At 35.3% G+C, this 27,089-nt stretch overlaps 1 protein-coding gene across 2 annotated transcripts in view; it reads left to right on the forward strand.

Annotated features, from left to right (window-relative positions):
- Wapl (WAPL cohesin release factor) overlaps positions 1 to 27,089 on the forward strand; it is a 77,859-nt gene that overhangs the window by 17,503 nt on the left and 33,267 nt on the right. The window contains exons 3-4 of one of the 2 annotated variants that reach the window (XM_013365310.3): positions 7,546 to 8,589; positions 10,950 to 11,068. In XM_013365310.3, the coding sequence (XP_013220764.1) occupies positions 7,546 to 8,589; positions 10,950 to 11,068 (1,163 nt within the window). The remainder of the gene's footprint in view (positions 1 to 7,545; positions 8,590 to 10,949; positions 11,069 to 27,089) is intronic. The other variant, XM_021720399.3, reaches the window with a different exon arrangement.

Genomic DNA, 27,089 nt, shown 5'->3' on the forward strand with positions numbered 1-27,089 from the left:
GTGTTACTTCCATGTCACATCCAATGATTTTTTTGTTCCTTGCACTCCTATAAAAAAATACTGCTATATGTCAGTTTCTTTATGTACAAATTCCTGGTTGAAATCACACTTTTGGGTTGCTTCCAATACTTTTCTTTATAAAGTTGCTTTATTTTTTGGAGAATAAATACCACTTACTTTCACCCAGCAATATTATTCTACTGTGCTTCATTTGCAGAAAGAGATACAGGGTTATATTTCCTTATTTGAAACTTTTGGGGCCAAATGTGTTTGAAATTTAAAATTATTTTGGAATTTTGAAAGTTTAACACCCTTTTTTTTTTAAAGAGAGAGAGAATTTATTAATATTTATTTTTTAGTTCTCGGCAGACACAACATCTTTGTATGTGGTGCTGAGGATCAACCCAGGCCGCACGCATGCCAGGCGAGCGTGCTACTGCTTGAGCCACATCCCCAGCCCCAGTTTAACACCCTTGTCAGGATTTAAGGTGTTACTTTAATCAAAGTCATTGTGTTTCAAGAGAAAGAAAATATAATTCCTAAGTAGGATAATACTATAAATAGCTTTACTTCAGGTTAGATCAGGTTTCACTTCAAAATGTGTTAGGTTTTAGAAGTTTTGGGGATATTGGAATTGTGGATAAGGCATTATGAACTTGTAATAGTACCTACCTCATATAGGTAGTATGAGATCAAATATGGGAAATATTTTGTATACTGAAGGCTTGCTAAATATAGTTCAGCTTTGTTTTTTCGTGTATTTGTGTGTTGTTGTTTTTTTTGATTGGGAATTGAACCCAGGGATGCTTAACCTCTGAGCCACATCCCCACCCCTTTTGTTATTTTTGACACAGGGTTTCACCAAGTTGGTTAGGGCCTTGCTAAATTGCTAAGGCTGACTTTCAACTCTAGATCTTTCTGCTTGTCTACCAGCCTGTTGATTATAGGTGTGCACCACTGTGCCTGCTTCAACTTTCTTCTTCTATGTTTATTTTTTATTTGTGAATGAAATTGAGTTTCTTTTCACATATTATTATGCCATTTATATTTTTTATGAATTGTTTTTTTTATGTTCCTAGCTTCTTTTTCTTTTTCTTTTTTTTAAAAAATATTTATTTATTTATTTTAGTTGTAGTTGTACACATATCTCCATTTCACTTGTTTATTTATATGTGGTCCTGAGAATCGAACCTAGTGCCTCACACATGCCAGGCAGGCGCGCTATCACTGAGCCACAACCCCAGCCCCCTAACTTCTTTTTCTAGAGGACATTAGACTTATTGGTGTATAAAGGAGTCTTAATATATTTACTTAAAAAAAATTTTTTTTTAGTTGTAGATGGATAGCATGCCTTTATTTTATTTGTTTATTTTTATGTGGTGCTGAGGATTGAATGAACCCAGTGCCTCATATGTGTGAGGCAAGAGCTTTGCTACTAAGCTCCAGCTCCAGCCCAGTATATTTACTTTTTGCATTTCTTTCATGACTAATGATAAACTTTTTGTTTGTTTATTTGATATCAGTTCTTTATTTGGTGATGTACGTTCAGGGTTTTTTTTTTTTTTTTTTTTTTTTTCCCCCCCTGGATACCTGGAATTGAATCCAGGGGCAGTTAGCCACTGAGCTATAACCCTAGTCCTTTTTAGTTTTTTCAAGACAGTGTCTCACTAACTTGCTAAGGTTTTCTTGGAACTTGTGATCCTCCTGTTTCATCCTAACCAAGTCTGTGAGATGATGATGATGATTATTTATTATTATTTGTGTGTGTGTGTGTTTGGGGGTGCTGAGGATTTAACCCAGGTGCTGGGGATTTAACTTGTGCATTTGAGGCAAGCACTCAACCAACTGAGCTATATCTCCAGCCCTTTTTTAATAGGTTATTTTCTCATTTAATTTAAAGAGTTCACTGTATGTATTTGATGGAAATCCTTTGTCAGTTATATTTATTGCAGATATTTTCTCTGTGTCTATGGTATGTCTTTGCATTCTCTTAACAGATTTTTGTCAGAGCCAAAGTTAATAATTTTCATTATTTTATCAAATATTTGTTTCACATCCTCTTCCTAGGTATCCCATCCCTTATTTGTCTAGATCTAATTGATTTTTAATGCTTTGGTTTAGTTTATCAATCCTTATGTAGTTTCTTTGAGTTAAATGATTCCCTCACTTTATTTATTCTGTCTTCTTGTGATCGCTACTCATGTATTTAAAGTCCTCATGTAATGGCAGTGCCTACCCCCTGCCTTTTAAATTTTTCATTACCTCAGCTATATTTTATGGCTTGTGGTCTCCAGAGCCACTTTGATTATCTATATAAACTTCTTAGAAGTCAAAGGCTTTGCTGGCCTCAGCAGGGCATGCCTGTAATCCCAGCAGCTCAGGAGGCTGAGGCAGGAGGATTGTGAGTTCAAAGCTAGCCTCAGCAATTTAGGGAAGCCCTGTTTCAAAATAAAATCCGAAAGAGGGCTGGGGATGTGGCTTAGTGATTGAGCACCCTTGGATTTAATCCTGAGTAGGGGAGAGGGGGAGAAGTCAAAGGCTTTGTTAAGTATAGTTCTCAACACTTCATTTGCCATTTTACCAATGCATTTCATCTTGAATCTCTTCATCTCTTCTATTAATGCTGGTTGAGATTGGTTTGTCATCTTTATCATTTTCAGTGTAACTATATGTGGCTCTTTTTTAAATGAAATCTCTCATGGCCATTGGTTTAATTGGCATCCTTTAGGTTATTATCCTCGATGGGCCTCTTTTTCCTCATCCATGTAATGGGTTTGGTGAGAAGTAAAAGAAAAATATCTTTACTTTTTTAAAAGAGTGAATGTTGCACAAATATATAAGTTTGTATGGACCAGTGTAGGTTTATGGTTTACTATAGCATAGTTGTTTCAATTTTATACCCACCAGAAGCAAATTCAGACATTGTATTTTATCCTTAAATGTAATTCTTTAGTAGGGACTCTAAAAGAGATAACCACTTACCATTTTTTTACACTTTCAAGTACTTAATGTATAATTTTGGCTTCTTTATATTAGCTTTTTGGTGGGGGTGGGTACTGGAGATTGAACCTCAGGGGTGCTTTACTATAGAGCTAAGTCCCCAGCCATTTTTATTTTTTATTTTAAGACAGGGTCTTACTAAGTTGCTTAGGGCCTTACTAAGTCACTGAGACTGACCTTGAATTTGTCACTCTTCTACCTCAGCTTTAGTCCCTGGTATTACAGGCATGCACCACTGTGCCCAGCAATATTTTAGTGTTTGAATAGACAACTTTACATACAGTATAAAATACAAGAAGTATGAGAGTACTTTTTTTCCTCTTATCCATGTTCTTCCCATATTGTGTATCTCTACATAATATAGAACTGCCTCCTTTTTAAAAATTTTTTTTTCTAATGTGTTATATATGACAGCAGAATGTATTACAATTCATATTACACATATAGAGCACAATTTTTCATATCTCTGGTTGTATATATATAAAGTATATTCACACCATTCGTGTCTTCATACATGTAATGAGATGGATATCATTACCCTAAGTACACCATCTTTATTATCCGTATGCCTCCTCTCTTTCCCTACCACCACTTTATCTAGAGTTCATCTAATCCTCCCATGCTCCCCCTCCCAAACCCACTATGAATCAGCCTCCATAATTATATCAGAGAAAACATTCGGCATTTGTTTTTTTGGGATTGGCTAACTTCACTTAACATTATACTCTCCAACTCCATCCATTTATCTGCAAATGCCATGATTTTATTCTCTTTTGTTGCTGAGTAATATTCCACTGTGTGTATATATACGACACTTAGAACTGCCTCCTTTTTAACAACTTCTTTGTTTGCAGGTATGTGGTGGCATGATAATTAGTTCTTTATTAATTGGTGTTTGTGTTTATGAAAGAAAAACAGGAAACAGTGTTATAATAATGTTTCTTGATACTTACGTTATTTCATGGTCACAGAAAATATTAATAATGAAAATAAAACATTTGGCTTCAAGGTTAAGTCCATTTCTTCAACATCTTTTCTTCTTTCTTTCTTTTCTTTTAACCCAGAGGCAATTACTAAATTGCTGAGGGTGACCCTAAATTTGATTTTTCTTGCCTTAATTCCCAAGTATCACGGATTATAGGCATATGTACCACCATGTCTGGCCTTAGATCTTTTTATATTAAGGAATTAACCTTTTCTCCACCTGCAGTTTGAGTTGCTATTATAATTTTTACTATTTACTGTATCTTTTGACTTTAGCATTTTCTGGTTCATGTTATAAATTTTATATTTTACGTAGATGAGTATGGATGTAGATTTTGTGTTTGAGAAGGGACTTCCCATCCTGGAGTAATAGAGTTTTAAAAATTCCCCTTTGTTTTATAACATGTATTCTGTTAGTGTTTTCCATGTTTCTTTGGTTCCTCTAGAATATGTTTTCACATTCAAGGTACAGAACCAACTGTATTTTTTCACAGATATTCCAGTTTCCTTTGTTGAAAAATCCATCTTTTCTATAAAGATTTGAAATTCCCTAGTCAACACATACTGATTTCTTATGGATATTTTTCTTTTTAATTTTTAAACCAATAAAAACATTATTCTTAAGTGTTTGAAAGCTTACTAAAACTACCATGCTCTCCCTAGAAATGTGTACATTTTTTCATATAGTTTTATTATAAGAATTCATGAGACTCATTCATAGGTAGGTCCCAGATTAAATCTCCCTTCCCATTTTTTAAATGTCAAAGATTTCTCTTCATTCAGATTGTACATCATCCTTTTTTTTTGCAGTCTATCCTTTTATAAAATTGTACTTAGGTTATTTTAAGTACTGATATTGCATGTATTTTTACGGGATCACCTGTTTCCTACAAATTAAGAATCCTTCATGGAATGATGGGTGTTTAGTCTTTTATTCAGGTTTGCTTAATTTTTATTTTTATTTATTTATTTTTTTCTGTGTGTGTGTGTATGTGTGGCTACTGAACCTAGGTGCCTGGCACATGATAAATAAAGCACGTGCTCTTAACACTCAACTACTCACCCAGACCTGCTTTTTTAAAATTTTTAAGCAGATTGAAGCTTGGAGAGTTATGTTATATGACTTGCCAAGTTTTCTTACATCTATTTATTTTCTTAATGCTGTGATTCATCCCCATGCTTCTCAAACTCAAGTTTGTAGTAATCTTCATTATGCTAAATTGTCTTCCTTAAATGTTACCCAATAAACCAAAGATTGAGTATAATCCAGTGATGCTAAAAAACTAAAATTAAAAGGGAGTATGATTTTAGATTATGCCAAGCTCTCTTCACTGAGAGCTTTTAACACATCTAGTCTTTATTCTCTAGCTTGAGTAAGATCAGTAGGCCCTGGAATGTAGTTTTAGGCTCTTTGCATGTAAAAGGATATAAAAGGAAGATCAGTGAATTTATAGGTTAAGATTCTAATAATAAGAACCTTTTTTTTTTTTTTTTTAAGTTATTGCTTGTGGCAGCACACACCTGTGATCCCAACAGTTTGGGAGCTGAAGCCAGAGGACCACAATAAAAAAAAGACTTGAGATGTAGCTCAGTGGTAAAATGCCCTGGGTCCCCCCCCTCCCCCCCAAAAATTCTGTGTTATGGCAAAGTTGTAATAGCTGTGACAATTTGCATGTGGTACCTTATAATCTTCAAAATACCTTTAGAAGAAATTGTCCAAATGTTTTGAGACGACTTGCTGAATGTCATTATAGTCAATAAGTGGCAGAGCTGAAACTTAATCCATTTAAACCCTAATCTGTTAACTTTTGCTAGAATACACTTTTGTTATATAGGCAGTTTATTAAAAACAAATGCTTAGCCTCTTTTTCAAGAATACATCTTTTAAAGTGGGTGTGGTGGCTTGTACCTGTAATCCCAGTGGCTCTGAAGGCTGAGGCAGGAGGATCGACAGTTCAAAGCTAGTCTCAGCAGGCACTGAGCAAGTCAGTGGAACCCTGTCTCTAAGTGTAATACAAAGTAGGGCTGGGGATGTGGCTGAGTGGTTGAGTGCCCCTAAATTCAATCCACATACCCCCACCCTTGCCCAAATAAAAAATGGAACATAATGGCACATGTCTAATCCCAGCTATTTGAGAGACTGAGACAGGCTGATGCAGGAAGATTGCAAATTCAAGGCCAGCTTCATCAATTTACTGAGACTTGGCCTCAAAATAAATATATAGAATAAATAAGTAGGGATGGGGATATAGCTGATGGTTCAGTTTCTAGTACTGTGAAAACAAAAACACCCAATCTACTTCATCTTTATTTCTCTCTCTTTCCTCCTTTTATTCACTTTATGTACCTGATATTTTAAGATGTTATGTGGGTTTATCTAATAGGAAAACACTCAGCTACTAGCGCTGTTTTCTTTATTTTATTTTTCTTGGTAACTCGGGATTGAATCTAGAGGTGCTTTATAATTCAGCTATATCTTTAGCCTGTTTTATTTTATTTTGAGATAGGGTCTCACTAAGTTGCCCAGGCTAGCCTGGAAGTTGTGATCCTTCTGCTTCTTTCTGCCTTCCAAATAAATAGCTGGGGATTACAGGTGTCCACACCACTGTGCCCAGCACTGGTGTGCTTTTCATTTGTTATAAAAGCAATAGTATTATTTCTTCAGGTTTCGTTTTAGTCTTGACTTTCCTTATAACCTTTCTAAGGTGTCAAATCTCATGTTTAGTTTTAAATTTTGACTTTTCAGCATCCTAGAATTAGTGATTGGTGGTGGTGTTTGTTTTGTCTTTTGTTTTTAGTGACTGGTGCCCTGACACTGAAGAAAGCTATATAATTCCTTGCTTTTAGCTGGAAAATACCTAAAATAGCTAAACCTTGTTTATGAGTTACATATAAGTAAGTAAAAAAATCTTAGCCAGTTGTACAGTGAACCTGTCTGTGTAAAGTATCCTGTACCTGATGGTTTGTTGAGATTTGTATATGTTTTTTTTAAAATATTGGTGCCTTTTTTTGTTTGGCATAGGATAAACGTTGGCCAGTATTTTTCTACTAATAAGTTTTGAGGTGTTTTAATCATAACACCAGTTTGAGTCATAGTTCCATCTTTTATTTGAAAGTTAAAAAACAGCTCGCTCACCAAGTGTTGTGGTGCACACCTGTAATCCCAATGGCTTGTGAGGCTGAGACAGGAGAATTGCAGGTTCAAAGCCAGCCTCAGCAACTGCAAGGCACTAAGCAACTCAGACCCTGTCTCTAAATATTTTCAAAATCATTATCCCAAAATAGGGTGGGGATGTAGCTTAGTGGTCAAGAACCCTTTAATTCAATCCCCGGTACAGGTGTGTGCCACCGCACCTCAGCAAGGGTGACAATTTTAAGGGACTTGAAGGCCTGGGGATAGGTCACTAGAAAACATGAAAGCAATATATACTAATGATAGGAGGGGAATGTCAGATATGTAAACATTAACTTCACAATTTAAAATTATTGCAGTTATTTCGAAGTTGATTTCTGTACTATTAAATTCATGGTTTTATTCTTTTGACTTTTTTCCCTTTTTAGATAAAGTGGAGAATTTTAGTGAAGAACATGAAAAAAATAGTCATCATTTTCACAAAAATGTTGAAGACAGTACTAAGAAACCCAATGCAGAAACCACAATGACTTCTGGATGTAAAGCTGATGAAATTAAGGAAACGAACGATATTTGGAACTCCCAGTTTGGGAAAAGGTCAGATTCTCCATCTGAAATGTCTCCAATCAAGGGATCTGTAAGAACTGGTTTGTATGAATGGGATAATGATTTTGAAGATATCAGATCAGAAGATTGCATTTTAAGTTTGGATAGCGATCCTCTTTTGGAGATGAAGGATGAGGATTTAAAAAATCGATTGGAAAATCTGAATGAAGCCATGGAGGAAGACATTGTGCAAAGTGTTCTTAGGCCAAGCAACTGTAGGACGTACTGTAGGGCCAATAAGGCTAAATCATCACAAGGAGCATCAAATTTTGATAAGCTAATGGATGGCACCAGTCAGGCCTTAGCCAAAGCAAACAGTGAATCAAGTAAAGACGGCCTGAATCAGGCAAAGAAAGGCGGTGTAAGTTGTGGGACCAGTTTCAGAGGGACTGTTGGACGGACTAGAGATTACACTGTTTTACATCCATCTTGCTTGTCAGTTTGTAATGTTACCATACAGGATACTATGGAGCGTAGCATGGATGAGTTCACCGCATCCACTCCTACAGATTTGGGAGAAGCTGGCCGTCTCAGAAAGAAGGCAGATATTGCAACTTCTAAGACCACTACTAGATTTCGACCTAGTAATACTAAATCCAAAAGGGATGTTAAACTTGAATTTTTTGGTTTTGAAGATCATGATGACACAGGAGGTGATGAAGGAGGTTCTGGAAGTTCTAATTACAAAATTAAATATTTTGGCTTTGATGATCTTAGTGAAAGTGAAGATGATGAAGATGATGACTGTCAAGTGGAAAGAAAGACCAGCAAAAAAAGAACTAAAACAGCTCCATCACCTTCCTTGCAGCCTCCTCCAGAAAGCAATGATAATTCTCAGGACAGCCAGTCTAGTACTAATAATGCAGGTAAGAATAAGTAAATGTGTTTTTCAGACTTAAATCAACAGTTACTTAGTTTCTTTCCTCAATACTCAGTTTTAGTTTGTTATATTCTATTTTAATAGAGGTAAAATTAGAATCACAAATTACTTTGTCCAAAGGTACAGTATTTTAAATGTTAATGATCACATCACAAATTGGAACCAGTTTGTAGATCGGTGAGTCTTTTCATGTTTATTTTTTAAAATAGATGATTAGCATTTGAGAATTTTAAGTGGTTTATGTATGGGACAAGAATACTAAATATCCTAGTGTTTTAACTTTAAAAACCCAAATGCATTGGAGACATAAGGATAGGTTTTGAACATGTATATTTTCTAACATTGAAACTGTATTTTTCTCTTTGTCTCTCTCTCTTTTTTTTTTTTTTTTTTGGTGGTTTTGGGGATTGAACCCAGGGCCTTGTGTATGCAAGGCAAGCACTCTACCAGCTGAGCTATATCCCCAGCCCCAAACTTTCACTTAAGATCAGGGGTTCAGTGATAAAATCCTTTAATTCAGTTCTCCACTGGGAGAGGCACACCAAAAAGCATTATAGCTCTGTTATATTAAATCATTACCTGACAAAGGGCTTTGTGAAGTAAACTGACAGTTAAGTAAGAAAAAGGTGTGAAAACTTCTGAGATATGAGGTTTCCTAAACAAATAGTTTTTCTGGATTATTTTACTTGTTACCTAAAGCTTTTGTTGGTTCAGGGTTATAGAAGAGATGTCCTTATGGTGAATCAGAATTATAACAGTTTTCTTTTCTTTTTTTTTTTTTTTTTTTTAAGAGAGAGAGAGAGAGAGAATTTTTTAGTATTTATTTTTTAGTTTTCGGCGGACACAACATCTTTGTTTGTATGTGGTGCTGAGGATCCAACCCAGGCCGCACGCATGCCAGGCGAGTGTGCTACGCTTGAGCCACATCCCCAGCCCGTAACAGTTTTCTTAAATATTGATTCTCTTGTTGGAGAATACATCATACTTGAGACTTTATACCATTCTGCCTTAAAAATAGTTTTGCTAGATTAGGTTTTTTTTTTTTTTTTTTGTATTAGGGATTGAATCCAGGGCCTCGCACATGCTCTACCATTGAGTTACATCCTGAGCCTCAGATTAGATTCATTCTTAGTTTTAAAACTGGAATTTATAGGCTCTCCCTCAACTCCCTGCTACAAAAAAACTCAAGCAAAAATTAATATTGTCAAAATTTATTCAGTATTATTGTGAAAATTTATCAGGTATTGTCTTGAGTCTTGGAGAATTAAAATTATGGCAGTATTATTAGACACTTGAGCTCAGGTAATATATAATAGCTGAGGTCTTTTCCTGCTGTAGTTTACTTAATTCTTGTGGTAACCTGTCAGGTTATCATAACTGCAATTGAAAATTTGTTGCTGAAATTTTCATCTTGTGGATGATAAAACTTCTTAAGCTTTAAAATGTGAAGTTAGGGCCGGGGATGTAGCTCAGTGGTAGAGCTTTTTTGCTTTGCATGCATGAGGCCCAAGGGATTGATCCCCAGGACTGCAAAAAGAAAAGGAAAAAAAAAGTGACATTTGATTGACTTTCAGAAACTTGAAGTTGTTACTGAATATTTTTTTGAAAGTTAGAGACCATTTGGATGATAATACACCAAGCTGGAATTTGAGTCTTTGTGAAACAACATTTCTCAACATTTTAGAGAAAAGTCATTTTTTGAGTGTGTGTGGGGGAAACCTTATGGGAAGTAATCTAAATTTTTGGTAGTTTGGTGTGTGAAGACCTACAAATCATCAAACTACATGGTGTACTAGGTTACTTTTATTTTGGCAAGGATAGTTTTTTTTTTCCCCCTTAATGTGACCTCTGTATATTAGGTGGGCCTTTGAAGGCCAACTTGATTCAGTGGATGTTAAATCTAGAAAAATGTTAAAAATAGATATTACTTGATATTTTGTGTGTGTGTGAACTGTACTATGATAGTGTTAGTATCTATAAATATCCATTAGTTTTATATGCAACTTTGAAGGTCAGAGTTTATTTACAAGGGCTGGGGATGTAGCTCAGTGGTAGAGCACTTTCCTGCCTAGGCAAAGCCCTGGGGTCCATCCTCAATACCAAAAAAAACAAAAACAAAAAAACAACCCAACCGCTTTGCTACTAACACAAAGTGAAATTAGTGTACATATACAGCAACAAGCTTTGTGAAGCTGTGGATAAAAATGGGAGTATTTTTGTCAACTGTGGTGCTTTATTCCTATATTCTTTTTTTCCCACAGTATGTCAGGGGAAAAAAAATTCCTAGGTTGTCTGATCGACAATTTGAAATATTAGAAAGCTAGCTAGTTTTGATTACCATTTCAGAAAACTTGGATTTTACAGAGGACTTGCCTGGTGTGCCTGAGAGTGTGAAGAAGCCTATAAATAAACAAGGAGATAAATCAAAGGAAAATACCAGAAAGATTTTTAGTGGCCCCAAACGGGTAAGTAAACTACTACCAGTGATTTTTATTATTTATTTATTATTGGAGTGCTTGACTCTTTTTTTTAACAAACATCATGGCAATTATCTTTCAAAGGATATGTTTAATCCATTTTTTAAAAGCATTTTAACTGTTTAAAAAAATGAGTAAACATACAAAATACTAGTTAATTAACCATTCTTAGTTACACAAATTAATGGTGTTAAATACTTTCACAGTATTATACAATAATTATCAGTACCCAATTTTTTCATCTTTCCCAACAAAAATAATAATTACCCTTTCCTCTTTATCCTATGCTAAGTAAACATTGTTCTGTTTTTTACTGTATATTAAAGGAATCATACATTTGTCCTTTTCTGTCTGGCTTATTTCACTGTCCCTGGATTGAACCCCCAGTACCAAATAAGAATAATTAAAAAAAAAAAAAAAGTGGGAGTGTATGTAGCTCAGTGGTAGAGCACCTTGCATTCAATCCCCACTATCATGGGAGTGGAAGAAGTCACTTGGTACCAATGCAGATGCTCCTCAATTTACATGTAGTTACATCCTGATAATCCCGTAAGTTCAAAATGCTTTTAATACACCCAGTCTGTTGAACATTATAGCTCACTGACACAGCACACTATAGAATATTGGTTTATTATCTTCATCATGGAGTGGCTGACTGGGAGCTAAGGCTTATGGTGGCTGCCCAGCATCACAAGAAAGTATTGTACCATATATTGCAGGGTGGAAAGAAATAAATTCAAAGTATAGCATTCTACAGTTAAAAACTTCTAAGTCGGGGATTGTCCATGTATCCGGTGAGTCTTGTCTTTCAGTTCTTATGGATATATACCCAGGAGTAGAATTGCTGGATAATATGATCTGTAGCTTTTTGAGTATCTGCCAAAGTATTCTGCACAGTGGCTATACCATTTTAGGTCTCCCTCACCCCACCCCACCCCAGCAGTACCCTGAGGTATCCCGTTTCTCCATATCCTGACACTTTGATAATAGCTACCCTAATAGACATGAGCTGGTATTTCATTATGGTATGATTTGTGTTTTCCTAAAGACTAGAGATGTAGAGCATCTTTCTATTCGCTTATTGGACATTTATGTATCTTCTTTTGAGAAATGTCAATGTCCTTTGCCCATTTCTGAATTGGATTTTGTTTTTAAGTTGAAAAAGTTTTTTTATCAGATATATGATTTGCAGATAAATTCTTCCATTTTATAGGTGTGTCTCTTCTGAAAATATCTGCATAGATACGTAGTCTTTCAAGTGAAAAAATAATGTTTGAGAAAAAGGTGGCTATAGTTTGGCAGACAACTCAAAAAGTAGTCTGTTCTCTCTTGATACAACCCCTATGTTGTGTGCAGCAGAATTGTTTTATGCATATTTGTTTTGTCCCACAAAATGTGGTTTTTTTTTTGTGTGTGTGTGTGTGTGTGTGTTTTGGAAGGGGGTACTGGTGATTGCACTCGGGCACTCAACCACAGAGCCGCATAATCCCTGGCTCTATTTTGTATTTTAGAAGCAGGGTCTCACTGAGTTGCTTAGTGCCTCCCCATTGCCAAGGTTGGCTTTGAACTCGCAATCCTCCTGTGCCACTAGGATTATGGTGTACACCAACATGCCCAGCACAAAATGTGTTCTTTAAGAGTCAAAATTTAATAAAATTAATAGTTCTTGATGCATCAAGAGCTTTCAGTCAGACTGCACTTTTTTTTTTTTTTTTTAAAGATAAATAGTGTATGTAGCAGTGAAGAGTAAGACTACTAGGACAGTTTAGAGGCCTACTTTGATTCATGCTAAGATAACAGTTTCACTCACTGTGGCTTTAACACCATTCATAGTAAAAAAGCAAACAACTTGAATTTTACTGTAGTTGTAAAAATGATGTGTAGACATCCTGGAAAAGTTTGATGTGTATCTATGTGTATCTATATGTACATGTATATGCATGTGTACATGTACTGTACTTTGAGAACTGCTGACTTACAGTTTTCTCCTTTATTCTCCCTGCTTCAACTTTTGTTATAAAAAAGTTCAAATAGAAATTGTGAAAGAGCAGTGTAATGAATACCCATACCTCTTTGTCTAGATATATTTTTAATTTATACTTTTGTCATAATTGCACACACATTGTTTCTTACCTCTTTCCCACTTTTTATGTAGCATATATTTACATATAAATTCTGTCCTATTTGAAAGTAAGTTATAGATGGCATACATTTGTTAAGAAAAAAGAATCTCAGCTGGGCATGATGGTACATGCCTGTAACCCAAGTGACTTGGGAGGCTAAGGCAGGAGGATCACAAGTTCATTAGCCAGCCTCAGCAACTTAGCAAGACCCTGTCTCAAAATAAAAACTTTAAAAAAAATTGGAGAAGTGGTTCAGTGGTGAAGAACCCCTGGTTTCAATCTGAAGTACCAAAAAGAAAAAGGAAAAAAGCCTCATATCTAACTATACTTAGTGTGGTTGCAAAACTTAAGACAACTAATAGTAATTTTTAAAATAATGTTATATTAGTATGTATTTGTGTGTGTGTGTGTGTGTGTGTGTGTGTGTGTGTGTGTGTGTGATGGTGGCTAGGCTACTGCAGATTGAACCCAGGGCCCCTTTATCGCTGAGCCACATCCCCAGCCCTTATTTTTTTATTTATTGACACAGGGTCTTGCTGAATTTCTGAAACTGGACTTGAACTTGATGGTCATCCTGCCTCAGCCTTCCAAGCTGAGGATTACAAGCATGTGCCACTAGGCCCAGCTCATTGCCCATTTTCTAAAAATTCCTTTTAGCATCTATTTTTCTTAAAGATCCCAGATTATTTCATGTTATATAGAATGTTCCACGTTTAGAATTTATCTTGATTGTTTCTTCATGTTGTCTGTTAACTTGTTAGTACACTGTATTAAAGTGGAGACTTTAATAATATATTTTCTAATTCAATAATTATAACATTTAAAAATATATATAATGGGTGTATTTTAAAATATATTAAAAGTATAGTACAATACACCTTTTTTTTTTTTTTCCTTGCTACTGGAGATTGAACCTGGGTCAGTCAACCACTGAGCCACATCCCCAACACTGTTTTTTATTTTATTTAGAAACAGGGTCTCACTGAGTTGCTTAGTCCCTCACTAAGTTGCTGAGAGACTGGCTTTGAACTTGTGATCCTCCTGCTTCAGCCTCCGGAGTGACTGGAATTATAGGCATGTGCCCAGCTTAATATAATATACTTACATATTAATAAAGTCATAGGACCCTGAAAGTTAAATCTAGAAGCTTGATTAGATTCAGGTTTAATTATTTTTGTCACATATACTTCAGTGGTGATACTATATATGTGTGGCAGTTTTACTTATTTAAAATATGCTAAGTAAAATAAGCCAGGCCTAGAAAGAGCATTACCACATGATCTTACTTTGTCAGAAATTTTTTAAAAAGTTGAATATATAAAAATAAATAAATAGGAAGGGCAGCAGAATAGAATAGACATTATGATTGCTGTATGTATATACGTGACTCTATGACCAGTGTGATTCTGCAATCTGTACAATCAGAAAAATGAGAAATTACATCCCAATGATTCAGATGTATGAATTGCCAAGATCATTGTAATGTCAATGTGTAGCTAATAAAAAGAATAAAATTTAAAAAAAATGAATGAATAGATAAATAAATAAATAAATAAATTTAAAAAGGTAATTATAGAGAAACAGAATAGTCATTACCAGGAATGGGGAGGTTGAGGAAATTGGAAGATATTGAGGAAAGTGGGAGATACTATTGAAAGAATATAGCTCTATAGGATTAATAAGTTTAAAGATTTAATGTACAATGGGAGAAATACAGTTATTTTTATTATTGATTTTATTTATTTATTTTTATTGTTGGTTGTTCAAAACATTACATAGTTCTTGATATATCATATTTCACACTTTGATTCAAGTGGGTTATGAACTCCCATTTTTACCCCGTATACAGATTGCAGAATCACATCAGTTACACTTCCATTGATTTACATGTTGCCATACTAGTGTCTGTTGTATTCTGCTGCCTTTCCTATCCTCTACTATCCCCCCTCCCTTCCCCTCCCCTCCCCTCTTCTCTCTCTACCCCCTCTACTGTAATTCATTTCTCCCCCTTGTATTATTTTCCCCTTTCCCCTCACTTCCTCTTGTATGTAATTTTGTATAACCCTGAGGGTCTTCTTCCATTTCCATGCAGTTTCCCTTCTCTCTCCCTTTCCCTCCCACCTCTCATCCCTGTTTAATGTTAATCTTCTTCTCATGCTCTTCGTCCCTACTCTGTTCTTAGTTACTCTCCTTATATCAAAGAAGACATTTGGCATTTGTTTTTTAGGGATTGGCTGGCTTCACTTAGCATAATCTGCTCTAATGCCATCCATTTCCCTCCAAATTCTATGATTTTGTCATTTTTTAATGCAGAGTAATACTCCATTGTGTATAAATGCCACATTTTTTTTTTATCCATTCGTCTATTGAAGGGCATCTATGTTGGTTCCACAGTCTTGCTATTGTGAATTGTGCTGCTATGAACATCGATGTAGCAGTGTCCCTGTAGCATGCTCTTTTTAGGTCTTTAGGGAATAGACCGAGAAGGGGAATAGCTGGGTCAAATGGTGGTTCCATTCCCAGCTTTCCAAGAAATCTCCATACTGCTTTCCAAATTGGCTGCACCAATTTGCAGTCCCACCAACAATGAACAAGTGTACCCTTTTCCCCACATCCTCGCCAGCACTTCTTGTTGTTTGGCTTCATAATGGCTGCCCATCTTACTGGAGTGAGATGGTATCTTAGGGTGGTTTTGATTTGCATTTCTCTGACTGCTAGCGATGATGAGCATTTTTTCATGTACTTGTTGATTGATTGAAAATACAGTTATTAATAGTGTAATTAAGCTGAAAAATTTTCAGGAATAGATTTTAGGTGCTCTTACCAAAGAACTTGACTGGAAGGGAAGGATATATTAATTTGCTTTCCTAGTAAAAATCATTTCACTATGTATGTGTATAAAACTTCATCTTGCATTTCTTCAATATACACAGTAAAAATTAAGTTAAATGTAGTATAATAGATTTAGGCTTTTCTAACACTGAAAGTTTAGTTTTGGTCAGTGTGAACTAATTCAGGTATCTTCTTGTGTCCTTTTGATATAACCCTATAATATTTGAGCACTTCCCATTCTGTATAGTAAGACTGTCTATGCTTCATGTGTTTCAGTCATGGACTCATTTATTCTTGTAGGACCCTTGGTTCTTTGGAGATTAGTGCTTAGAATCTAAGGTTTCAGTACCAAATGTATTCACTGCCTCTAGGCTCTCTTAAGCCATAAATTCACATTGATAGCTTCATTTTAAATTTAACATGAGAATTTTGTAACTTACCTTATTTGGTCTATCTTATACCATATATCAATATCTAAATTGCAGTACCAACAGTACTATGAACAGTAAATAGTTTAAGATTTCTTTGCATTGCTTTTTATCTTATATTTCACTGAGGGTAGTCATAGTAATGTGTTCAAAGTTTTCTTGAAATAACTTTTATTCTAATTTAGTATTTAGTTGAGTTCTAGGGCTTTATGCAAGTGCTCTACCACTGGACTACATCTGCAGCCCCATGTTAAAAAAATTTTAACTCAATATTAGAGTAAATTCTCTGGTGCTATCATAGCTTAGAAACAGCAATGTACATGTACTTGACCTGATTTTCAATGAGTCTGTCTGGCCTAAAATAAATCAGGTCATGGCAGCTGAGTTTACTGTTAATGGATGCAATATGAGTGTTAGAAACTAAGAAAATTATTGCTATTTTTTAAAACTAAAAGAACAATGGAATTGAACTCATTTGAAATATGTAACATGGGTAAAGCCCTGTTTTAAGACAAGTTCCAACTTTTGTTTTGTAGAGGCTTAAGAAAATGTGACAGATTTGTATTATATGTGAGAAATTAGGTTTCACAGAAAGCTTGATTCTCCAAGGAATTTTTTGTAGATTATACCCCAGATACTGGGGATTGGGGGGAGTGAGGGGGGAGAAAGGCTAGATAGGATAAGGAAAGTTCTCAGCAGTTGTCCTACCCTTCATTATAGTAGAAATGTCTTCATGTAGTATGAATATCTGGGATTGGGTCTCTAACTGATTAAAGACATCGATGACCCCATTTCTAAGTAGTCAAGAGGTAGTAGTGCATACCTTGTAATAGCAAGAATTTTCTTCCCTTCCTTTTAGAGTTTCTCAACCTGAAGCACTATTAATATATTATATTGAATAATTCTTGGTTGTGGAGGGTGATCCTCTATGTTAGGAGATACCCTATCCACTAAATGCCAGTCACAGTTTCTTCCTCTGCAGTTATTATATGCAAAGTTGTCTTCCAGACATTGCCAAGTATCCTCTGGGGAGGAAATGTGCCCCCTCCCATTAGTGAAAGAGAAAGAGATGATCTTGAGTAAATTCAGACATGATGAATTTACTCATAAATGCCTTAGTATGTACTTTGTAAAAGCAAGAGCATTGTCCTACATAGTGGCAGAATACCTATCAAAACCAGGGATTAACACTGATGAAATAATCTAATCTAATCTGGATATCTCATTCAAATTTTATCTATTCTGGTAATGCCCTTTATAGCAAAACAAACTGCTTCTCATAAACAAAGAGCTGATGATTGCATCCAGAATCATACATTGCATTTAGTTGTCACAATTCTCTACTCTCCTTCAGTCTGATACTGTATCTGTTTCTTTTCTTTTCTTTCTTTTTTCTTTTTTTTTTTTGGTGGTTTTGGCATTCATAAGGTCGGTTATTTTGTAGAATGCTCCTCTAGTTGTGTTTTTCTGTGCACCTATCTCCTCTGATATTGGTGGAAGTATCAGAGGAGGTGGCATGTTTTTGGTGGAAGTATCAGAGGAGATGGGTGCACTGTATCAATTTATGTCATTTTCTAATCAAACTTTTTACCTATTAGGCTTTAAATTTTATTTATTTATTTATTATTGGTACTTTATAAATATACATAAAAGATCTCTGTATGTTCATTTATGTACATAGAACAATTTGGTCAATTTCATTCCACCTTTCCACTCTTCGTCCCTCAGTCCCCTTCCTCTATTCCTCTCCACTCTTTTGTTTTCATTCACCTACTAGTTATAGCATTGATTTCTTTCTTTTATTTTCTTTTTTGAGGTGCTGGGGATTAAACCCAGGGCCTTTTGCATGTGAGGCAAGCACTCCCAACTGAGCCTTAATCAGTTTTTAGTTTGATGGATTCAAGGTGTGTTTCTCTTTTTTTTTCTTTTTGGTACCTGGAATTGAACCCAGGGGCACTCCACCACTAAGCCACATCCCCAGCCGTATTCTGTATTTTATTTAGAAAAATAGACAGGGTCTCACTGAGTTGCTTAGTGCCTTACTTTTGCTGAGGCTGGCTTTGAACTCACCATCCTCCTGCCTTATTGTCCCAAGCCTCTGAGATTACACCTGTGGTTTTGTAATTGCCTATTTCCTTTTACAGTATTATCCCACCCCCACTCCCCCATGAATTTGGGAATTGAACCTGGGGCCTTGTGCATGCTGGCTAAGCTCTGCTACTGAGTTACATTCCAGCCTTGGCTACAGTTATTCCTAGTTGGCCCTCTATTGTAAGGTAGATCTTTTCTTCCCCTCTATGTATGTGAATATTCATTCATTCACATACATCAGTATAAATTTGGATCTCTGCTTTATTCGGTTGTTTGTTACTGTTGTTTATTTAAACAGTATCTTATTTTTCTAGATTTGGTCAGAACTTGTTTCTTCCTGCTGGTGTTTGACATGTGCAATTATTTTACATTTCTTTACTGATACCCTAAGATGTTTCAGTTTCATCCTGTACTTCCCCAGTTCTGGAATCAGGAGAATGGTATTTCTAGTCACTAGGTACCATTATGACTTCTGCTTCTAGGTCCTTTTTGAGTATACAAAGCTAGAAAACATGTAAAAACAAGCATATACTGTCTATCACTTGCGCAAACACACACTTATTTTTTAGACATTCTCTGTATATTTAGAACCATGAATTCACATGGATACTTCCAGTTCTGGTCCAACACTGTTTTATTCTAGCTTTCTCAATATCTGTATTTTACTTCCCTTTTCTAACAGTGAGACATCTGCCTTTCATTGTCTTCAGCATGATTACTTACTTACTTGTTCAATCCTCATGTGTAATCAGTTTCTTGACCATACAGGTCATCTCACATTAGTGCCATTGACAAAGCCTATCGAAGAGTTCAACTTTCATTCTTCCCACCTCCACATGTTAGAAAATACTAACTTAAGCATGCCATCTGTCAGAATTTTCTCTTAACACCTTACCTAGAATGTAGAGAAGCTCTTTGATAGGCTTGAGAGCTAGTTGGGAGAATAGGTGTGGCAGAAAGAAGATGAGGAGGGCAAGGAAAACTTTTAAGAACAGTGTAGAAATAATGACTCAGAAATGTTGTCATTTGTTAGGGAAAATAGAGACTTTAAAGGATTGGGTTGGAGCATATCTGAATTGAAGTACCTATGGTTTCTAATTAAGGTTTTAGTGATCATTTGTCAGTTTTACCGTTTTTGCTTCTGATTTTTGTTTTTCTCTATCATTATTTGCATCTGTTATATAGGCTGATAAACTTAAGATCATTTCTTATGTCCTCCTTGCTCATGATTTTATTTCTACCTTTCCATTCAGCTGCTGCCTTTTCTTGCCTACTTTTAAGGCATTGTTTGTACAGTCAGTTTAACCTTCAGTGCTTGGAGGCTTATGTTTTACCTGGGATGTTGGCCATCTTGTTTTGCAGTTAAGGCTGCTGCTATGCTAGATCATTGAGGAAATATTAACATAAATTCAACTTTAGTTTCAGGTCTCAAGTATTATGCTTTTACTTCATCATTTCTCTGTTGTTTAATGCTGAGCCCATCTGGTCCTGTCTTTAGTCTGACTCTCGAAGGAACATTCTGAACTTAAATTTTTTCTTTCCTTCTGTCATTCAGTATGACACTGGATAGTAAGCTTTTGAGCAATTGAATTAAAATTTGTTTGTTGATACAAATCATGATTGCATATTCAGTTCTATTAGAACATTTTAATTGCATAAAGCTGCAATTTTAAAGTTTAATATAGCTTTGTAGTTCTGTGAATTCATTTTCATTTTATAAAGTGAATTTATGTAGGTTGCCAACTTAAAAACAATGTTACAACATGAAGAAGTTTAAAGGACAAATCCTCCCACGTCTTACCCAAGAACAAATATTCTTTCCATACAGTATCTTCATTAGCAGGTAGAATTCACTCTCTGTGAAACACCTTATTTTTCTTTCTGATTTCTCCAGTGTTAGTTTTGCTCTGTTTGGGTATTCCCCTAACATCTTGGGACCCAGTCATCAAGATAGTAGTATGAGATTCATTATATTCCCAAGGACTAGAAACCTGAGACATTAATGAATATGCACCCTGAAAAAAGACTGCATCATTGGTTTAGTGATATTAACCAAAGTATAAAGGTTAAAAGCCACTGTTATCCATTTATACCTCCTAGGTTGATGATGCAAAGATTATTGAAGGTAAGTGGGTTCTGGCTGAGCTTAGGTATGGAAAAGAGTCAGTTTTAATTATTTATTTGTTTATATGTGGTGCTAAGAATCAAACTCAGTGCCTTACATGTGCTAGGCAAGAGCTCTACCAATGAGCCACAACCACAGCCCTTAATTAGGTTTTGTCACTTTATGCAGTATATTCTGCATTACTTTCAGTGTGCTAGCTGATTGGGGATATACAAAAAGGAATAAGAAGAGAATATTTTCTCTATACTTATAGAATATTTTCTCTATACTGTCTAATTCTTGTGTGTTTAATTTGAAAAGATTTCAATAAGGAATAAAAGTGCTATTTGTCTTTGAATTTTCTTTAGGTACCCCTAAAGTTTGAAAGTTCAAAACACTTCACTGTAAATTCATTATCAGAAAATGAGCCTTGAAATGAAAACTGGAGACATAAGTCAGTTAGGTCATACATTAACAGACTGAGAGGACTACACGTACTCTTGCATATTCCATGCGTTAGGGTGTTCATAGTTTGTATCTTCATTTATTTTTCCATCTTGTAATATATTTTAGAGGTCATTTAGAATTCAGACATCTGAAAAACAGTTTACTGAATTTGGTTTCTTGATACTGACTTCCTGCTAATGTGACCATTCATTGACATATAGCTGGAATCCCTGCTTCAAAATCTGAAACTTGTTTGTGCTGACATACCACAGTGGAAATTTTTAACTATGAAGCTTTTTTTTCCTATGAAATTATTGTTTAAAATCACCTTCAAGCTATGTGTATAAGATGTATATGAAACATAAATGAATTTCATGTTTAAGGCTTGAATTTTTCCCCCAAGATTTTTCATTATTTATGCAGATATTTAAAAGTCTGATGCACTTCTGATCTTAAGCATTTTGAATAAAGGATACTCAACCTATATAATGATAGTAGTAAATACTAATCATAATACTGGGAATTTTTATATATATTTTATATATATATATATATTTACTTTTTAGTTGTAGTTGCACACAATACCTTTATTTTTATTTATTTATTTTTGTGTGGTGCTGAGGATCGAACCCAGGGCCCCCGCATATGCTAGGCAAGTGCTCTACCACTGAGACACAACCCCAGCCCAATACTGGAAACTTTTTGAAGATGGTGACCATAAATTTTTACCATTAAATTCCAAGAGTCTGAGGCAGAATTTTATAAATGTTGATTTCTGGGGATCTTGAAATATCTTTCACAAGAAAGTCTTTGTTTAGTATTTAATATTTGCTTTTCTTACTATTTGAAAATTGGTCACCCCATTAAATTTGGAAAAATTTCACTCAGCTTTTCTTCTAATATTTTTCTTGCCTCTCTGATCCCCTTTGGAGATTCTAATTACACCTATCCCGATTTGAGTGTCTTAAAGTCAGCAGGTAAAACATGTAATCTGACAGTGTGGTTTATTAACTTATTACAATAAAAGATAATGCACAACAGAGGAAATGTGAGGAATCTTACTGTGGTAGTTTTTACAAGATTTTGAAAGAACTTGGAGTTTATGTGAAATTTGAATTAACAGTATTTAATACTCATAGCAAAGAAGTGCTGTGTTTAAATTTGATGTATGTAGATGTAAGATCTGAGCTACAGACTGCACTGTGGGTCCTATTTTCTTGGAAACTATGAAGTTAATGTAATTGTGGAATATTCTGTCAGTAAATCTTATTTGAAGCTCCAGGTCTGGGTCTTAAATCAAGATTCTATCCATATCAAGTGACTTAAATCCTCCAGGCTAGTGTGTGAGGTATTTTATTCTCACTGATATGATTTCAAACAGCAGCGTTTCTTTTATCTTTTTATAAAAAAACAAATGTGTTCGTTTAATTTGTATCACAAGAGATAGTTTTAAAAAAACACAAAACAAAACAAAAATCCCCACAGTTCAAAATACAGAGTCCTGCATAGAAATCAAGGAAAGAGGTACTTGGCCAGAGATCTGCTTTGAGTAGGTTTCTTGCAGATGTTTAAAAGCTACGAGGTGTGTTTTTTTGTTTTGTTTTGTTTTGTTTCGTTTTGGTTTTGGTTTTTAATGTTGGTAGCATGTGTGAATACACATTCAAAGAGCTGCCGATGTTGGGTTCTCTTAAGAAGCTCTAGATAAAGAACAAGAGGATTCTGATATCATGCAGATGGAACACTTGTCATTTAAAATGTTCAGGCAGATGGTACCTTGGGTGTCCATGTTGGGGTTGTAACAGGGTGTGAGAAACTTGACTATGGGTCCAATGAGGAATTGTAGAGAGAGCTTAATCTTGGGTCTCTGTATACTTCTGTTAACTGTTCCATGGTTGGTCCCTGCCCATTTGAGAAATTTCTCTGATTAGGGAAGGCAGATAGTCCTTTGTCAGTGGATATAATGAGAGTCATTAGCTCCTGCAGTAGCCCCTTGCTCACACAACCCTGGGTGACATTCCCACTGGGATCAGCTTTTTTTAGGGGGTACTTGGGATTGAACTCAGAGGCACTTAATCACTGAGCCACATCCCAGCCCTTTTTGTGTGTGTGTTTTATTTAGAGACAGGGTTTCACTGAGTTGCTGAGGCTGGCTTTGAACTCATGATCCTCCTGCCCCAGCCACCTGAACTGGTGGAATTACAGGTATATGCCACCACGGCTGACGGGGGTTAGCTTTTTCATGGACAATGGCTAGGTCATGGTTTTAGGATGCCATATTTTATGGTCAGTGCTGGCAGAAAGATAGAATCTTGAGGAGCATGAATGAATCCAGGGCCTTGTGTATTTGAGGCAAGCACTCTACCAACTGAGCTATATGCCCAGCCCTACTGCAGGCTTTACAGCTGGCTTTTATCTGTCATTTTAACCAGATTTTTACAGTCACAGTGAATTTTTACTTACTCATATTTATTGGGCCAGATGAATGTCCCAATGCATTCTGATATTCTACCTTTTTTTCCCCTTTAAATTTTATTTTGGGTAATTCCTTTTTTATCTCTTTTCTTCCTTCCTCTTCTCTCTCTGGAGAACTTACAAAATTAAATAATGTAAAATACAAACACCTTTTCTCCTGATTATCCTGTTGACATTTTTTTTTTCACTTTGATGAAGCATGAGGATATACTTCATCCCTCCCCAGCACCCAAATGCATATACCTACATATTTTTTCTTGAATATACAGGTAAAGGCTATATATCGTAGTCCTTTATTCTTCAATATTTTCTATTTCCTAATCAGTTACATATTCACATCACACTGTTATCAACTTTAGTGAATATAATATTGTTTTACATTATTTACCTAATCTGTTTTGTTATTTTTTATTACATGATCTAGTTAGGGGGAGATATTGAATTTCCTGATTATATGTCACTAGTCTCCTTTTATCTAGAGCGTTTCCACAGCCGGTTTTTTTGGTCTTTATTCATCAGTCTTCTTCATCCTCTTGAGCTCCTTAGTTTTGGTTTGTTCTGATATTTTCTTCTTCTCTTACTATTATTATTATTATTGGGTACCAGCAGTGGAACCCAGGGATGCTTAATCAATGAGCCATGTACCCTGCCCTTTTTGTTTTTTATTTTGAGACAGGGTCTCGCTAAATTATTGAGGCTGGCTTTAAACTTGTAATCCTGTCAGCCTTCAGAGTCACTGGGATTATGGTGTGCACCACCTCGACCAGCCAGTTGAATATATTTTCCTGATTAATTCAGATTGTGTATTCCAAACTGTGGTGTATGAGGTAGATGTCTTTTTTGTGTCCTTATCAAGACGCCACTCTCAGGGATGTTGGGCATTGTTCATTTCTCCACTGTATAATCACTATTTTTTTTTCACTTGTAACTAAAAAGCAATCTGTATAAAGAATACTTACAAATGCCCTGTTCTTTATTAGAATATGTGCTTATTTGGTATGTGTACAGTTGTTGATCCTTTCCTGTTCCAATGCTTACTACATTGGTTGTAAAATGATAATTGTCCAAATCATGTACTCCCTTCACATTCCAAAGTCCTTTGAAGTTCTGTAAGCATGAGGATACATTATTTATCTATTTCTTTTGTCAATATGAGCTCATTTTTTTCCTCCTGATTTGATTGAGATTATAGACAAAAAGTGTATATGTGTGTATATCTGTATTTGTATGTAGTATACAATGTGGTGTTTTGATGTAAATATACATTACCAGCATCAAGGTGATTTAACATATCCATCATTTCACATAGTTGCCATTTTCTGTGGACGTGTATTCTTGGTTAAGATGCTTAAGATCTCATAGCAAATTTTTTTTGTCCTGGGGATTGAACTCAGGGGCACTCGACCACTGAGCCACATCCCCAGCCCTATTTTGTAGTCTGTTTAAAGACAGGGTCTCACTGAGTTGCTTAGCACCTTACTTTTGCTGAGGCTGGCTTTGAACTTGTGATCCTCCTGCCTCAGCCTCCCAAGAGGCTGGGATTACAAGCGTAAGCCACAACGTCTGGCCTTTTAGCAAATTTCTATGCTTATTAACTGTAGTCATCATACTTAGACATCTAGAACTGGATCAGTTGAAAGTTTCTACCCTTGTACCAAAGTCCCATTCCCTAGCCACTGGCAAACACCTTTCTACTTTGTTTCTGTGAGTTTTACTTCTTTAATGAATTCCTCTTTTTCCTGAATAGCTCATTATTTATACAGTATTTATTTTGGAGCTAAATTTACCCTGATTGGCCTGGGGGAGCCTTTTTAAGTCCCTGTCATTCCTTGCTTTCTGGCATAACATGATATTCCATATTTATTCTGTACCTGCTCTACTCCTGGAATCAGGCCTATTTTCTGATGGGTACTTATTCATTCTAGTTGGAGATGAATGGTATTACAGATGAAGATTATGGTGGTATGTCAGTGGGAGTGCTTGTTGCTTCTTGGCCTTTTTAGCAGACTGAGATAAAGAACATGCATGCATATGCATATACATTTACATACATATAAATATACACATATGCATGTAGTAGATTGATGCATATGTACATGTCTATTCTAGAAGTAATGAGTTCACACAGATACCTACAATATCATCCCATCTTCAAAAGATTCTTTGTTTCCTTCCCTCTTCTTTGTGGTGGGCAACAGGAGCACATTGAGGTTTTTTTCCTTCTATTCTTATTGATCTAATTTATTTTTGGTTGAATATATAGACATTAGCATGGTTCCAAAAGTCAGAACTATACAAAAAGCTGAGTTCAGTGAAGAGTGACTTCATCCAAGATCTGTTCCAGCCTATTATCCACCCCTTGGAGGGAATGGACTTTATTGTTTTCCACTCTTCCCTTTCATTTTTTTTTTTTAATAGTAATAGCCAGATGTCTCTTATTTCCCTTCTTTCCCTTTAGCTGTAAATTTTTCACACAGTCTTCTGTATTACATTTTACAGAGTGTAGTTACTAAAATAGACATGGTAGGTTTTATTTAGGGATTTTTGTAGTTTTCTCTTAAGTAATTTAATGCTTTGAATATCTAATGTGAGGTTTTTCCCTTAGTTTAGGATAATTTGAGATTATAGAGCTAAAAGATAATCTTTGTAACACTTTCTTCTTCATTATTCTACTGCTTTTGCCACCTATTTTGAAAATTTTCTAAAGGGGAAAAAAAAGCTCCAGATTGATTTTTTTTTCCCCCTTTCCTTCCCCATTTTTGAATTGGCACTAAAATACCATATACACACACACAGTTATGCATTTCAGCACTGTATAGAGTTTTTTAGTTGTACTTCATGCTGGTTGAATTACTAATGAGAGTGCATTTCTGTTTTCATGAAATCTATTGTGGATAAGGCTGGATGGATTTTAATCGGCTTATTGTTTTTGTACTCACTTAGTATATAGTCTTGTTTAAAATTTATAAATAAACTTGGTTCTGTTTTTTTTTTTTAATTAATATGACTTAAAAACAGCCAAATTTTTCCCCCTTTAGGATCCAGTTCAATTGAGAATAGCATAATATTGTCATTTCTCCTTAGGTTTTCAGGAAGGAACTCTTCTTTCTTCTGGTTTATGATTGTAATTCAACAAGCCAATCTGTTTATCACTATTTTGACTGTCTTGGTACTGTAATTGTAAGAACCAATTTTTATCCATTGTTTTCATAGAAACTAGATTATCTCCTATAGATAAGTGCCACCTTAGCTAGATTTTAATGGAGGATTACATTTGAAATTCATCTTTTTTTTGTTGTGCCCCTGGACAACTGAACAATAGAGGATAGAGGATGTTTAAGATAACTAGTACTTGAAATGTGCTAAAATGTTTTGAAATCTTTAGAATGTTAAAGAGTATTTAAAAGGGTTTTGTTGTTGTTGTTATTCCAGATATTGTCATTAGCTTGCAAAGCAAACAAGTCACAAATTCTTTTAACAAAAGAAAAGGTCAAGGAATCTGGATTATGCTG

This window comes from Ictidomys tridecemlineatus, chromosome 1 (genome assembly GCF_052094955.1).
Source record: "Ictidomys tridecemlineatus isolate mIctTri1 chromosome 1, mIctTri1.hap1, whole genome shotgun sequence".
Lineage (NCBI taxonomy): Eukaryota > Metazoa > Chordata > Mammalia > Rodentia > Sciuridae > Ictidomys > Ictidomys tridecemlineatus.